The sequence below is a fragment of the Lissotriton helveticus genome, chromosome 8 (assembly GCF_964261635.1).
Source record: "Lissotriton helveticus chromosome 8, aLisHel1.1, whole genome shotgun sequence".
NCBI lineage: Eukaryota > Metazoa > Chordata > Amphibia > Caudata > Salamandridae > Lissotriton > Lissotriton helveticus.
Genome location: NC_136069.1, coordinates 1098999549 through 1099015721, shown reverse-complemented (window position 1 = coordinate 1099015721; position 16173 = coordinate 1098999549). Strand labels below are relative to the sequence as shown.

Here is a 16173-nt window from a genome sequence, read left to right as displayed (position 1 = left end):
TTCCCACAAGTCTTGATCAGTGAAGTCTACCTCGGGTGATCATTATTCACTGTGGTGTTTGTCACTGAAAGCGCCTCTGCTGTATACTGAACGGTTTAAATCGAGCTTCTCAGCAAGATTTCCTCTCCCTTCCTACATTAATGGAACCAGCATGCTTCACATTGCATCAACGCATCTTGAGGCAGCGTTTAAAAGATGGCATGTTGACTCTGCATCGGCCGCTAGGCCGTGCCTCCCCTACTCTCCTCCCCCCTCCTCCTCCTACTCTCCTCCCCTGCCTGCCTGCCTGTCGTGTCGCACCTCTCCCCTCTCCGCCCCCTCCCCTGCCCGCCGTGTTACGGTGAAAGGCTTGTTATGCCCAGGCGCCTCTTTTACTGTTCCACCAGTCTGGACTGGGAGCGGGGATAAAAAGCGGCAGGCCCCGCAGTTCCTTATCTTACGAAAAGCGGGCTGGCAACTTCGATACCCCGCTCTCATTACCCTATCTGTCGCCATTAATTTCAAAGGGCACCATTGCGCATAAACATTGCGGGCATGTCATGAAACCATTACGACACACTTGTGAACTGGCTGGGACGCAGCAGCATTTCCCACCAAGCGTTTATCCAAAACCAGTTCATAGCGTGCATGATCTTGACTGCTGATCTCCGTCTATATGGCAGTCACGCTGTGGTTTTCACGTGATCAATGAGTATTGTGAAATAATCTTCAAACTGTATGTCTAATTCCCACAAGTCTTGATCAGTGAAGTCTACCTCGGGTGATCATTATTCACTGTGGTGTTTGTCACTGAAAGCGCCTCTGCTGTATACTGAACGGTTTAAATCGAGCTTCTCAGCAAGATTTCCTCTCCCTTCCTACATTAATGGAACCAGCATGCTTCACATTGCATCAACGCATCTTGAGGCAGCGTTTAAAAGATGGCATGTTGACTCTGCATTGAAACACATAAATGAATCTGTCCTTTAAACAGCTGCTTCTAGAGCCAAAACAAATAAATGTCCCTTATTAGGTTTTTTTCGAGACAAACCTGCCGCCCAACAGAACCGTGTTGCAGGTGAGTTTGTGTTGGATTCCATTATCTTTTCTTTTCATTTCTTCTAATCTTTTTAACACTTAGTTCTGACCACGTCCAGTGGAATAGATGTGCTGATCAAATATTTCTCTGTGATTAACAGGTTTGCATTCCTGGCTTGACTTTTATCTCATGTGGCAGGGAGCGCACTGCAGACACCACGCCACGCAACGCCACTCATCCACGCAACGCCACTCATCCACGCAACGCCACTCACCCACGCAACGCCACTCACCCACGCAACGCCACTCACCCACGCAACGCCACTCACCCACGCAACGCCACTCACCCACGCAACGCCACTCACCCACGCAACGCCACTCACCCACGCAACGCCACTCACCCACCGCCACTCACTCAATGCCACTCACCCACGCAACGCCACTCATCCACGCAACGCCACTCATCCACGCAACGCCACTCATCCACGCAACGCCACTCACCCACGCAACGCCACACACCCATGCAACGCCACTCACCCACGCAACGCCACTCACCCACGCAACGCCACTCACCCACGCAACGCCAAGTAACCAAAAACATTTCCATGACAAAAAGGAGTCTCTGGCCCTTAATCCACCCACCATATGCAAGCGTTTTCATCAGCATAGCATATAGCATATCTACTAGTGATTTTTAGTTAAAGCTTTTACAAATGTTTATTGCTTTTTTGATTTGTAATTGTTTAGCATTGGCTACAAAAAATAAAAATGCAAAAGATTTACAACAAAAAACCCATAAACAATTCTAAATGCACTAACTCTAATGCTGCGAGACCTATTGCATTTCAAATGCTTGTTGTTGTTTATGATTAAGTTGAAATGTCTGGTATCCGAGAGGAACATCTAGCAACGACTTGAGTTATTGCAGCTTTATGATAGTTGCTTCTCACTCGAGATGGAAATCTAGTAATGGCTTGAGGTACTTACTGTAGCTATGCGAAAGGCCAGACTTTTAAACTTTGCTAATGCTTGATTTTTTTTCCTGTTTCATAGAAACAAAAAAGAATGGATATACAGTGCAGAGTTTTTCGGCTTCATGCCATAGCCATTGTATCTTTTCCATGGCGAGTGCCCTGCGCATGGAGGTCTGAGCAGTGAAATTCAGCGACTATTGCCTTGCCATAAATAGGGTGGTGCACGCGCCACTCTGATTCATTGGAGTTGTGTGGGACAGACTAATGGGCTCATAGTCAGCGGTGTCTCCACTGGCGTAAGCACAGTGGACATCTGCTGCTTTTTTTTAGAAAGCCCCTCATCAGCAAACGTCTAATTGACCCTCTTTGTCACTTATGCATGACAGCGGGCTATTGTAATATTAGCAGCATTTCCAAACGGAATGTGGCTGTGTTACTGAGTGATGGTGCAGGTATGGGTGTGTACTGATCATTATTGGGGGATGGTGAAAATCTTAAGATGCAGTAATGGTTACTGAATGCTGGTGCACATCACATGTGGAAGGGTTACTGAATGATGGTACAAAAATGGTATCTTCCCATAACTAGCATGCACCCATGCAATCAATTCATTTAAGCAGTGGTGCAAATCTTTCCAAGCAGAGATTTGAAAAAGCATTCAGAATGAATGCATGGTGTAAAATTGAACATTCGCTAAAGAGTACTGACTGATAAAGCACATTTATACACGCCCAAAAATTACTGAACGCTAAATATGCAGGTTCAATTAATGATGTTGTAAAACTGAACATACATTAGGAATTAATCAGTGATGAGGCAAACATGGGCATTCATAATAGTGATAAATCTTGACTGACATGGTCGGCTTTGTTGCTTAATGGGGCCCACTCCTGCATAATGATGATAAATCTTGTCATATTGCAAGTACTCGTAGAACAATGGTGCATACCCTTTGTGTAATACTTGTAGTGGCATAATGCTGGTAGTTCTTCACATTGAGGGTATTCTTGACAAGAGGGTGCCCTCTCCTAGTTCAGGGCTTGCACTGCCTTAATGTTGGTTATTACTTCATTTTTTTTAAAGCTGTTAGTGGTGCTGTAAGGGGTATCACCCTCTAAAGATTTATGTTACCTCTCTGCATCCATTCATGTGCTCACTTGATAATCTAGTCAAGCACCCATCAACTCATCTAGCCATTTCCCAGTTAACTCTCTTACTCATCATCCATCAATGACTCCTCCCAGTACTTTTTTTTTTGTAACTCTTTTTATTATTAATAAAGAACAAACAGACAAGGCAATAAAAGCAGTACAGTTGGATGTGTGTTCAAGGAGGAAGGAAAGTGCATTACAGTATAATACAAAGAATCATTAATGCAGGGGGGGGGGGAAGGGGAGAAACCAGAATAAAAAAACATAGAGGCTAAACAACACTAGGAATGTCGGGTCAGGGGGAAAGAGGAACATCCGGAATATCTGCAAGGGGAGGTGTGCATATATCTTCACGATAGGAGTTCCATTGACCCCAGATTTTACCCCACTTCTTAAGTCTGCCCCGCGCCACATACACCGTCTTCTCTCTAAACATACACCAGTCCATGTTCTCCTTCCATGCCGAGATCGTGGGCGGTCTCTGGGAACCCCACAACTGCGCAATGTCTCTCTTGGCATCCATATTCCCAAGGGTCGCCCACTGCGTCTGCGCCACATCATAGTCATTCGGTTCCCATACATTCAACAGACAACGCCTGGCTTCAGGCGACAGCGCGACACCTGTGTCCTCCTCCATCACAGCATGCACTCGATTCCAAAACACAACCACTTCCGAACACTCCCAAATTATATGGAGGAAAGTACCAATTAAACCACAACCACGCTTACACAACCCATCCACAGAATAACCCATACGAATCAGGCTAGGGCCAGTCACATAAATCCGATGCAGGATCTTAAGCTGGACGAGTCGGAGACGGGCCGGAATCACGACCTCCTTAGGTGAGGATATCGCCGATTGCCAGTCCTCGTCATCCAACTCTAAACTGTCACTGGTCCAGACCTCCCTGAGTTGCCCCAACAGGTCCGCTCGATCGTTGATCAATTTCTTATATATCAAAGAAATAGTGCTGTCGGGCACATAGCCATCAAGCACCCGATCTTCAAGTGGGGATGATTCCGGGATGTCAATACCTTCAGGAAAAACCGAACTCAACGCGTGGTGAATCTGCGCATAATGGAAGAATTCCCTGTCACTCAGCTTATATTCTACCTTCAACGCCTCAAAAGTCTTAATCCTGCTCTTGAATGAGAGATCACTCACCCTACAAATACCAATCATATCCCACTTCTCAAATCCTTTCGTCTTCCACAGGCTACCCAATCTTTCAGACGCATAGAGCGGAGTCGCCCGGGTCAGTCGATCCCTCCATACCATTGCCGCATTCACACAGTGCCACACTCGTACCGCTATCTTAGTGGGTCCCGAAAGTTTCCCTCCAGCAGATTTGGAGTAAAGCGCCCTGTTATAATCCCCACCCGGTAGCAACTACTTATCCATCTCGAACGCAGGATTTAACGCTGGACCATACATTCCATGATTGATCGCTCCCAGCTGAGAGGCCCAATAATATGGCCTGATATCCGGAAGTGCCATACCGCCGTCATACCAGGGAAGCGTCAGCTTGGCGAGGGCAATACGCGAACGCCCATCCCATATCAACCGCCTCTGCAAACTCTCCACCTCCCGAAAATAGCTCGCCGGAATTACATCAAACGTGTTCTGGAGCGCGTATAAAAACCGCGGCAAGGACATCATTTTGAAAAGAGCTGCACGCCCGAGGGGTGATAGCGGCAACCTGCGCCAGCCCACAACGTCAGATTTTAACCGTTGGAGAGAAGGAAGCAGATTACGATCGTAGCAAACCCCGGGGTCTAATGTTATAAAGACCCCCAGATACTTAAATCCCCTCTGCGTACCTGGATGGGACACCAGCGCGGTAAAGGATGGATGTCACCCGAGAGCACATACGCACAGAACTTGGTCCAATTAATCACAAGGCCTGAGTTCCTTCCGAACGAGTTTAGCACATCAAACAATACAATCAACGACCTTCGAGGCGACGTGAGGTACAACAAAATGTCGTCTGCATAGAGCGATATGTGATCCTCAAATTCCGGGGTCCACTGAATACCCCTCATCGATGGCTCCTATCGCAGCCTGGCAGCTAGAGGTTCCAAGGCAAGGGCAAAAAGAAGCGGAGACAACGGACATCCATGCCGCGTACCCCTCCCAAGAACAAAGGACTTATAAACCCGACCATTCACCACAATCTGCGCCAATGGTTCCTCATACAAAAGTTTCACCCAGCCAATGAAACCAGGACTAAAACCAAACTTCGCAAGAGCAGCCCAAAGGTACGGTCATTCCACTGTATCAAAGGCCATCGTAGCGTCCAAGGAAGCCAAGATGGCCGGGTCACGAAGTGACGCCGCTCTCGCGAGAACGCCATGCAAGCGCCTCAAGTTCAGTGCTGTATTGCGATGTGGAATGAAACCGGATGGATCCGGATGAATCAAGTCACTGATTACCTTTATCAAGCGGTTTGCCAACAACTTTGCGAGGATCTTAGGTTCCTCATTCAGAAGCGAAATGGGCCTATAGGACGCACAGAGATCCCGCGGCTTCCCTTCCTTATGAATCACCACAATGGCCGCAAGACGCTGATCACGAGGAAGGGAGCCAATATCTCGCGATTCTAGGAACATATCACGAAGATACAGCGCCATTTTGTCAGGACGCAGCTTGTAAAGCTCGATGGGAAGACCATTAGGGCCCATAGCTTTTCCCGAATGGACAGAACGAATAGCGAGTGCCACCTCGTCAACTGAAAGTGCTGCGTCCATCAAGTCTCTATCTGAATCTGACAGACAAGGCAACGCAATGTCTCGCAACAGCAAATGGGAGTCTTCCTTAGGTTTATCGGAGACTGGGGAATACACATCTCGAAAATGTTCAGTGAAACACTCGACAATCTCAACAGGGTCAGTCACTCGCACTCCATCAGTTCTCTCAATCACAGGAACCACACAACTCGCCCTCTCCTTTCTATCTAACCGCACAATCAGTTTCCCAGCCTTGTCCCCCACATCATACAGCCGTCCCTGCTGCTCTCTACTCATAACTTTAGCGGCGTCTGTTACCAACGCCTTATAATCAAGTTGTTTGAGACTGAGGACAGGAACCTTGTCACGAGTAATACCCAGCGCCAAATCCCCTTCCAGCTCAGCTATTTCGGTCTCGAGGCGGACCACCGCCTCATTTTTGCTTTTCTTGGCACCAGCAATTAACGATAGTGCCTGTCCACGGATAACCGTCTTAAATGCCTCCCACAGTGAAACAGAAGAGGACACCGACCCCTCATTCTCAGCAAAATACTGATCCAGAGACTTGACCAACTCAACCCGGGTTTTGGGGTTACGGAGATACCAGGGATTAATCTGGGCCACCCGTCCCTCAGCACCCATCCTCGCGTCCATCAGGAGCCACAGTGGGGAGTGATCTGAGATACCCCGAGCCAGATGTCTAACTTCCCTAACTGACGAGGCCTGTGCTGCAGGCATCAAGACATAGTCTAGTCTGGAGTGACTACCGCGGGCACCTCGCCGATTCATAGCGTAACAAGTGTTTCCGATCAAGTGTGTCTCTTGCAATAACACTACATCAGGGGAGAGGCGTCTCAACAGTTGCAACACTACCCCACGTTTTATCCTATCCCCCAACCCGTTAACATTCCAACACAGTAGTTTCAACCCCCTAACCCCATCCCAGAAGTGGATGCAGAACCCACCCCATAGCGAACACAACACCCAGATGCAGAAGTAAAACAATACGTTGCCTTGAGAGAAAATGAAACACACCCAACCCCCCCACCCCCCAACAGAAGACCGATACAACCCCCCCCCACCCTGCACCCCTGCGTTAGACTCAAAAGCCACCCCAACTTGCAGTGTGCCTGTCGCCCTAACATTAAACTACTCTACAAAAAGAAACCCGGAGGAGGTAAGAGTCCCACTCCCCCCACCACCCCTCTGTGTCCCACCATAAGTCACGCTAATATAAAAGTCATCGAACCCCAGCTCAATGTTTGGAGACCGGAAACCACTTCTCATTCTTGCTCCGACGGGCCGCCTTCAGCTCCACCAGAATGTTCCGTGCGATCACGCCACGTAGGCAATGTATCAAGCCAGTCACTCACTCTCTCAGGGCGGTCAAAGAAAAACGTCCGATCCTCATATTCAACACGCAGCCGGGTTGGGAAAAGCATCGCATATTTCAAATCCATGTCCCTCAGTCGTCGCTTCACCCCCTGAAACCCCATCCTCTGCTTCTGAACGAACTGGGTGAAGTCCGGGTAGAAGCTCACTGTAGTGTTCTCGAACTTCATGGGGCCGCCCACCCGCGATGCCTGCAGGATAGCGTCTCTGAAATTGAAAATTCTGGCGATGACCGGCCGCGGAGGGGCACCCAGCTTCGGCTTCCCACCCGGCACTCTGTGCGCACGTTCCACCGCAAAGAATTTACTCAGGCCTCTGGGGGCGAGGTGATTTAGGATGAGGTCCTCCACAAGGAGATCTGCAGCGGGTTCTTCCGATTTTTCAGGGACCCCAATAATACGTACATTATTGCGTCTGGCCCGACTCTCAAAATCCTCCGCCGACGAGCAAAGAGATCGTTGGAGGATCGTAAGTTGCAAACCTCCGTCTGAAGGTCGGACACATCAGTCGTGAGGCTGGAGGTCTTCAAATCTAAGGATTTGACCTTCTCGTTAGTCTTTGATAAGTCCACTCTAATCAAATTGACGTCGATGGCCACAGTGTCAAGCTTAAGGGCAAGAGCCTCCTATTGCTGGCCAATGGAAGTCTTCATACCAGCAATGGCGCCCATGACATCCTGTAGAGTTAAATTGGCCAACGCGGTAGGGCCTTTACTTGCCTCTTCCAGAGTCCTACTCGCGCCACCGGGGGACCCCTTGGGTTGGGTATAACGATCCATAACATTCATTTGAATAGTACCCCCCCGGTGAGTGGTCTTGGTTTTTCGTTTCTCGCTATCGGGTCTGCCCGCCATATTGGGCAATGTGCCCCCGAGGGGCCTTTGAGACCTGGTAAAAATGGCTCCTCACGATTCACCCACCGGAATCTCCAAAAGCGAATTTCAGCAGTTATATCGCAGCAACCATAAACACGTAGCCGCTGGCACACGATGAATTCACGGAGTCCGGCTGCACCTCAGGCTACCAGATTGGTCTTGAAATAGGATGAGGCCAAAGACCCAAAAACGAAACCGAAAGTCAACTCCAAGGCTGTGATCAGAGCCCCGCAGGCCGTTGTTGTTCAACTACTGCCGGGGCACTTTAACAACTCGAGCCCCGGGTAACTCGATGGGGCGGGCCACAAAAGTTCAAAGTGTCGTAGTTGCGGTTCCCGGAGTCCAAATCAATTTCTGAAAGCAGCTATTATATCAGCTTGGTTGCGTCTTCAATAACCCGTCTTCGTAATCAGGATATGATTCAGGATAGATGCGGGAGGTGGCGAGGGTCTCGGGAGCCCTGTGCTCACGTGGCCATCTTGGATGCGCGCGAAGCTCCTCCGCCCCTCCCAGTACTTATCAATGGATCCCAATCCAGTCCCTTACTCATTCGTCCATCTGAACACTCAAAGTTGTTGAGTGTTCGCTGTGCCACTGGTACCAACCGAAACCAAACTGAAGAGCCCCAATCATGGCAAAACTAGTCTTGAGTTGCTTTCGTTCTGGTTCAGCGAGGACCTGGACCTGCATATCGGGCTGAACTGTTCCTATTGGACCATGGACGAGGCTGATTTCTATGTGCCTGGATCCAAACTGAGATGGCATTGTAGGAAACAGAACAATAGGTTGAAATGTCAGACCGAGCAATTGCCAGTGTAATATTTTCCTGTAATGAATGTTTCTTTTAACTTTTTCAGTATGTATAATTTTTGTTAGCAAATTATTTCACTTTCAGCACATTGTAGCTAGGTAGTTCTAGCACTTGTTTACACCTTTTAATTAAAATAATTTCAAATGCATATATTCAATTAGTTTATTACATTCTCGGATATGGAACATGACAGGGAGTTAGCTATCCATATACGTTAACTATGAAGGCTTCAATGAGGGGGAAACAATTGTACTATGAAATGTTAAAAATAAATCGTTTATGCATTGAGTTTGAAGACCAAGTCGCCTTCAGACAGTAGAACACCTCTTGAGCTGTGCAAGAACAGCAAATCTAATTTCTAATGTAGTGAGTAACCATCTTAACCAGGTTAGTCTCATAATATTCTTGTCATAATGACAGTTCAATACTTGTCACGCATACTATGGAATATGTTTTGGGCAACACAAGTGAGAATTTAATAACAGCTCTTGATCTGTGCCTCAGCTAACACTAACATGAGCTTGAACTTGTGCTATTTCCCTGGTGGACTTAGAAAGCCACCTAAATGATGTCACCATGCCCAAGGTTAAATAATACATGTCAGTTGATCATCAAGACCTTGTGCTCCAGAGGCAAAGATCACATTGGAGCAATCTGAAAAGAACAATATGTCACACACTTATAGATCCCTGATCATCAATTCCCCTGATCCCGTCATGCATCTCAGAGAAAAGTCGACCTGAGTGCTCTGGACAATGATGGATCGAAGGCAGAACGGTCAAGAGCTCTGGCCATTTTGGCCAGACTCAGCCTGTTTCAGTCGAACTATCTACACTGTGTCTACTATCATAGGTTGTGGCTAGTGGAAAGAGTCTCATCAGCCGGCTCCTGGTTTGCAGTAGTCCTGAGGGCACATTCTTTCACACCATATTGAGCTATCCCAGCACTACCACATGCTCGGCTATATACACTCACAGCTTAAGCGAGTGCTGGGCCCTAAATTTCCATTGGAACCGGAGGTGGCTCTGCTGTAGATTGTGCATGGATTGGCAGTTAGCCACAGTGCTCCTCTCTTGGCTTGTCAGGGCTTCTTGATTGCAAAGCATGACGTGGCTAAACACTGGCGAAGCATGTCCCTACCCCCTCTTTAGTCGAAGGGAGGCATGGATAGATGCTCTCTTGTGGAAGAAACCGTGTACAAAACTAAGGCTGACCATCTAAATACTTGCAGATTTGGTCTAAATGGACATAACTTAATGATGATTAATGGGGCACTGGCGGAGGACGATACCCTGTCCTCTTTTTTGGGACTCATTTTGTGATGATCTTTGTTAGAAATTGGGTTTCTGGTTAGCAGAGGTATGCAGCCAGTCCTAGCAGGAACCACAATACAATCCTAGTCAGTATAAGTTACAACGAACCCTAATTATCCTGTGCTCACCCAATTGTAGCCTGGCACAGAACAGTCAGGCTTAACATTAGAGGCAATGTGTAAAGTATTTGTGTAACACTTCAAACATTAACACAGTGAAAACATCATAAAAAGACTCCACACCACGTTAGACAAATAAAGCTTAATTTTATAAATGAAACATAACCAAAATGAAAAAAATCCAACAAGTAGAACTCGAGAAATTAATTTTTAAAGAATAAATGTGAAATTGTGTTTAATAGCAATAAGCACACAGATGGGTCATCTGGTCGCGCTGCGCCAATGCAAAGTCAAAAGTTTCGGCCAACCACTATGGAGCGGGGGCCATATACAGGAACCCACTTAGGCCTCTGAACCTATGTACATTGACCCGGGCTTGTGTTGATGTTGAAGAAGATGCAAGGTGCAGCCAAAGCAATGCAACAGTGATGATCTAACCAGTGGACGAGATTAGTCGAAATTCCCCATACAATGGCGCTGATGCATCAGTTCAGAGTGTAAAGCACTAGGTCCAAAGGAGATGTTCTGGTTGTAGAAAAAACTCAGGCCTCACTTCCATGGGTCCGGGACTGGGGTGGCAACACTTGGCAGGGCAGGCTCACAGCTTGTAGATGCCAAATGCTGGTAGTGGAAGTCTTTGATACCCTGAGACATAGAATAGTAGGCATGCCAGCAAGCCTTTGGAGTCACTCTAGGTTCAAGTGATTATACCAAGTTGTGCCTTAGAAGTGGGGGATATTTCAAAGAAAGCTTTGAAGTGCATATAGGTCCCCCTACCTGCCCTGGCTCTAGACTCACTACAGGGGAGTATGCAGCTCTTTGTGTGTGAACAGGGACCAGCCTATTCAGGTGTAAGTGTGCCCAGCTCCTTACTCCTATCGTGCAGGATGGCCCATCAAGACAAGTCTCAGCTCCCTTTGTGTGTGGCTATCTAGAGGAAATACACAAAGCCCCGCTGTCACACCCCAGACAGAGACAGGCAGCAAGTACCAAATTGCTAAAGTAAGTAAATGCGATCTTTCTAAAGGTGGCATTTGCTAAACTGTAATTCAAAATTCAACTTCACCATCAATTGTGATTTTAAATTGTAAGTCCAGTCACACCAAACTTGAAAAGTCCATCTCTTCACAATTGGGAATTACATTTAAAATGTATAATAAGGTAATCACAATGTTATCCTGTGGGAGAGATAGGCCTTGCAGTAGTGATAAACAAAACTGTGAGTTCTACACTACAATGATATGCAAAACATAAAAGTACATGTCCTACCTTTTAAATACATTGCACCCTGCCCTGTAAGTTAGACAGGGCCTACCTTAGGGGTGATGTATATGTATGAAAACAGAATGCTTAGGCCTGGCAAGAGGTTTATCTAGCCAGGTCGAAGTGGCAGTGTAAAACAGCACATATAGGCCTTGCAGTGACAGGCCTGAGCCATGGTTAGAGGGCTCCTTAGTTGGGTGGCACAAGGAGTGTTGCAGGCCCATTAGTAGTATTTAATTTACACGCCCTGAGCACATATAGTGTACTTTACTAGAGAATTATAAGTAAATTAAACTTGCCAATTAGGGTCAAGCCATAGTTACCATGTTTCGGGGAGAGAGCACAAGCACGTTAGCACTGGTTAGGAGTGGTAAAGTGCGCAGAGTCCTAAAACCAGCAAATACAAGGTCAGAAAAGTAGATGGAGGCAGGCAAAACGTTGGGGTAAGACCACCCTAAGGCTTCCAAGTCTAACAGTCTTAGTACTGGAACTTTATTACATCTGTTGAACTATGCTTCATATATATATATATATATATATATATATATATATATATATATATATATATATATATATATATATATATATATATATATTTTCACTGAAAAAAACATAGGTTTCAGGCCTTATATAGTTAGGAATTAGCATTTAAAAAAACCATTGAAATTCACTGAAAAAACCATAGGTTTCAGGAGTTATATAGTTAGGAATTCGTTTTTAAAAAAACTTTGAAATTCACTCAAAAAACTATAAGTTTTAGTGGTGTTATAGTTAGCTGGACATTTTACTCATACAAAACCAATGAAATTGCTCCTATATAGTTAGTTGTACTAACTATATTTCGCGCACCCGCAATCCACTGCTGATGATGTCACATATTAGATCATTCATGACATGGTCAGTGACATCACTTATATCCTTATATGGTTGTAGTTGTGCATCACCTCAAATGAATCATTAAAATAAACTACCAGATCACCATTCTTTGCAAAATGGACTGCACGACCGGAGTATTCATTCCCTAGTAAGATGGAGTAATCTTCCCACCCTATTGTTGTACACTGGGTGTTCTGTACAATACACGTGCCCTCAAGAAAACATTTTAAGAAAAAAAAATCCTCACTTCACTTTTCAACACTTCTTTTGGAATCACTTTCAGTTAAAATCTGACATTAAGTGTCTGAGTGGATTGTGAGGGTGGCAGTTTCTCATTTTATTAGAACTAGTGTGAACAGTAAACAGTAAATGCAGGTTAAGTTACAGCTACTTCTTGTGAAGGCAAATAGTGACACATTCACAGTGCCCTCCCCACCAAATCTAGCTACCTTGAGTACACAGCTTGAACTGTCCTCATTCAACCCTATAACTGAAAAAGCAACCAATGATTAATCAAAGGCTATATACATGACTGTCTCATCGGTATTTTCATACCCTCAAAACATTTCCAAAAGACTCTTACTAGAACACTCAGCTGCCATGCTGAAAGAAGGACCATTAAGTTCTATTAACTGCCAAATTCAAAATTCCCTGAAATCTCCTTGCATTAAACCAGTTCTAATGAAACAGTGACTCAAAAAGGCTGACCTAGCTAAATACAGACCAACAGACAAAAGGCATCTTTCCCACAGTCGTAAGCCTTCATTCAACAAAATAAACAATCATACAATGTGGAAAATAGTCATCTGGTGCATATCTTTGGTTTATGTGCTGCCTTTAATACAAGGTCGAAAGGCAACCATCTAGCATACATGCATAGCGAGTACTGCCCTCACATGGAGGACATGCGGGTGTAATCATTAGAAGAGTGGACAAAAGATGAATATGGGGTCATGTAAACTGGGCACCGGACTGTGTATCCCTTCTGCCAGTCAGACGAGTCACAACATGCATGGGCCACCTCCTTAACGTGTAGAGGTCACTTAACACTGGCGTTCGGCAACTGGTGTGAGTTGCCTTCAAGAACCTGAAAGCCCATTTTCACCATTATATTTATAGAATTCTTCAATGTTCATCCAGTAAATTTAGAAAATAAATCTATTGCACCCAATATGGTAATCATTTGGGGTCAACTAGAGAACACCACCCAAATTCCTTATATAAAAGTTTTTTAATTGTATGTTAGTAAAGCAATGACATTCTATTTTAAGTGGTATGTCAAACAAATCAAATTGTAGTTCATTTCAAGCTGTATTTCAGACAAATCCTATCAAGTCGATACAAAAACATGAACTTCCTTACGCTTTCTGACCTCTTATAAACTATGCAACAGTATTACCAGTTTTTCATGTGTTTCTCTCACCAATCCCTATACCATCAACATAGTGGATACCTTTTCCTGGGGACATGGATTTCAGAAAAGCAACAAGGGAACTGCAATTTGATATTGAGATGTTGCAAACACACAGTGCACATCATAGTAACAATGTTGATTTGGCGCCTTTCCTTACCACATTGGCCTTTACTAGGACAGAACCCCTGCCCCTGTATTCCACCAGCACCAAGTGAGTAAAATGTCCAGTTTTCAGGGAGTACATACAACCGTCTCTCTCCAGATAGATCTTTTCACATACAATCTACTTTGGCTTTTTTCAATATTGCATCCTGGTACATCAAAGACAGATTTTTTACCAAGGCTTCACTGTCGTTTTCACTACGAAAATCACTCATATGTCACTTTTCTAGTTCCAGTTTGAGAGGAGCTAGTTCTTGCATACAGTGACATGTATGGTGAACATGCAGCCAAACTCTTTTTGAGTAGCTCACTTCCTGTTCCAATGTTTATCGTAGCCCCAGTTCCCAGACATTAGTGATTCATCTGTCATTGAAGTGAGCCGATAATTTCATCCTTACTGTTAAACCAAATTAGGTCACAGTGTTGGAGGAAGGTTATGGGATGAATTTATCAGTGGGTATCGAAGTCATCTCGATTGATAAGTTTCACAAAGGGGCCACATGAAGCAGATGGGGATGCTAGACATGATGTATTTGTCATTGCACAATCATGGTATTTATTTAATATCATACTTTCATTACTCTGCTCTTTTTTATTGATTGATTAATTAAAATCTTTACAAAAACGCAATTACTCCATTATATACACTTGAATAATATTACATCGTTAAAATTACATTTCGAATAGCAGTAAATCTTTAAAATTGTGTACATCCGTTAAAAACTGCTTAAAAACGAATTCATGTGTTCAGAATTAGAGAAAATATATAATCATTATAATTTCAAATATCATACTTTCATTAGATAATGGAACAAATATATAAAAGGTGTCATGGAATATGCCATATTGAACTGTCTATATATTAGCATTGCCCCCAGGGCCTCATCTCGGACATTTGTACATTTAACAAATGATCAATCCAAGATACACCAAATTATGTGTTGACTGTTTTTACCCCACTCTTGAGCTGGAAATAGGGCTTTTATCAAAACAAATACTTTAGGGGAGCAAGACAAGAAATGGTGTTTCTTCCAATGCTGTTAATTTAGCATTTAAATTGAGTAATGGAATTCAGAAAATTCTGTAGAGGAGCACAATTGACAATCCTATGGTAGAAGGAAACTTGTGCAAATAAATTGCTTCTTCCCTACCTTGTTTTATTCGGTGTTCGGTAAATATGTGTCCGAGTGGCTGGGGTGGAGCAGTATAAATCAACTGCTACATAAAAATTTCAAACTTTATTTGAAAACGGCACCCCAATAATCCATTTTAACGTTTGATTGCATTTATTTTCTGGTTCAATCTTAATCAGAGTGCATGCACTTTCTTGTCTCATTAATTCCATTTAACCACTGACATCACTGGACAAAAACACATATCATGAAATGTGACTTGAAATTAAATATACCAACGATTGTAGCCATGCCCATGTTGCGATGTTAACAAGTTCTGTTTGTGTTTAAACTGTAGAGAAAAAATATAATGCTATATGTTTCTAAAAGAATGTAGAATTTATGTGGGGATTATTTAATGATGGCTATTTGCAATTCATGGTGTCTTACTTCGGTCACCATAAAGTGTGAACATTTCATTCAACCATTATTTATCGCCTCCTTCTCTCAATTTTACAGCTCTTAATGACTCGTTGCTTGTTTTTTTTTCATTTTTCTGTTTAGCTTCTCTTTGTTGTGTTTAAAACGTGTTTTATTGTCTTCGGCTGTTCATTGATTTGTATGCTGACAATCTTAATTGTACAGATAACATTTCCTTTTTTCAATGTTGCAGGTCCTCCTTGCAAGCAGTTATGTCCCATTATATTCAGGGATGAGAGCTGTAGAGTATAAAGGAGAGGTAACTTTCATGTCTTATTGTAGTACTTTTAATGTTTTGAGAATATTTTAGGAGTGCATAAAGCTGGTTAAAATGTGTTGCACATTAAAAAGGTGATCACTGGCAATCCCAGAGATGGGTCTTATTTAAAGAAAAAGGGTCTTTTGACAAAGATCTTATCAGGTATCCTCAGAGGGACTTTGGAGAGGACTGAACATTCCCTTGGAGAACAGGTTTGTAGGAATCGGTT

The 16173-nt window shown here is 44.3% G+C and overlaps 1 protein-coding gene across 9 annotated transcripts in view; it reads left to right on the top strand.

Moving 5' to 3' along the window:
- The window catches only part of PNPLA4 (patatin like domain 4, phospholipase and triacylglycerol lipase), a 224298-nt gene that overhangs the window by 110332 nt on the left and 97793 nt on the right, over positions 1 to 16173 (top strand). For all 9 annotated transcript variants that reach the window (XM_078657981.1, XM_078657982.1, XM_078657978.1 and 6 more), the window contains one exon: positions 15879 to 15944. In XM_078657981.1, the coding sequence (XP_078514107.1) occupies positions 15879 to 15944 (66 nt within the window). The remainder of the gene's footprint in view (positions 1 to 15878; positions 15945 to 16173) is intronic.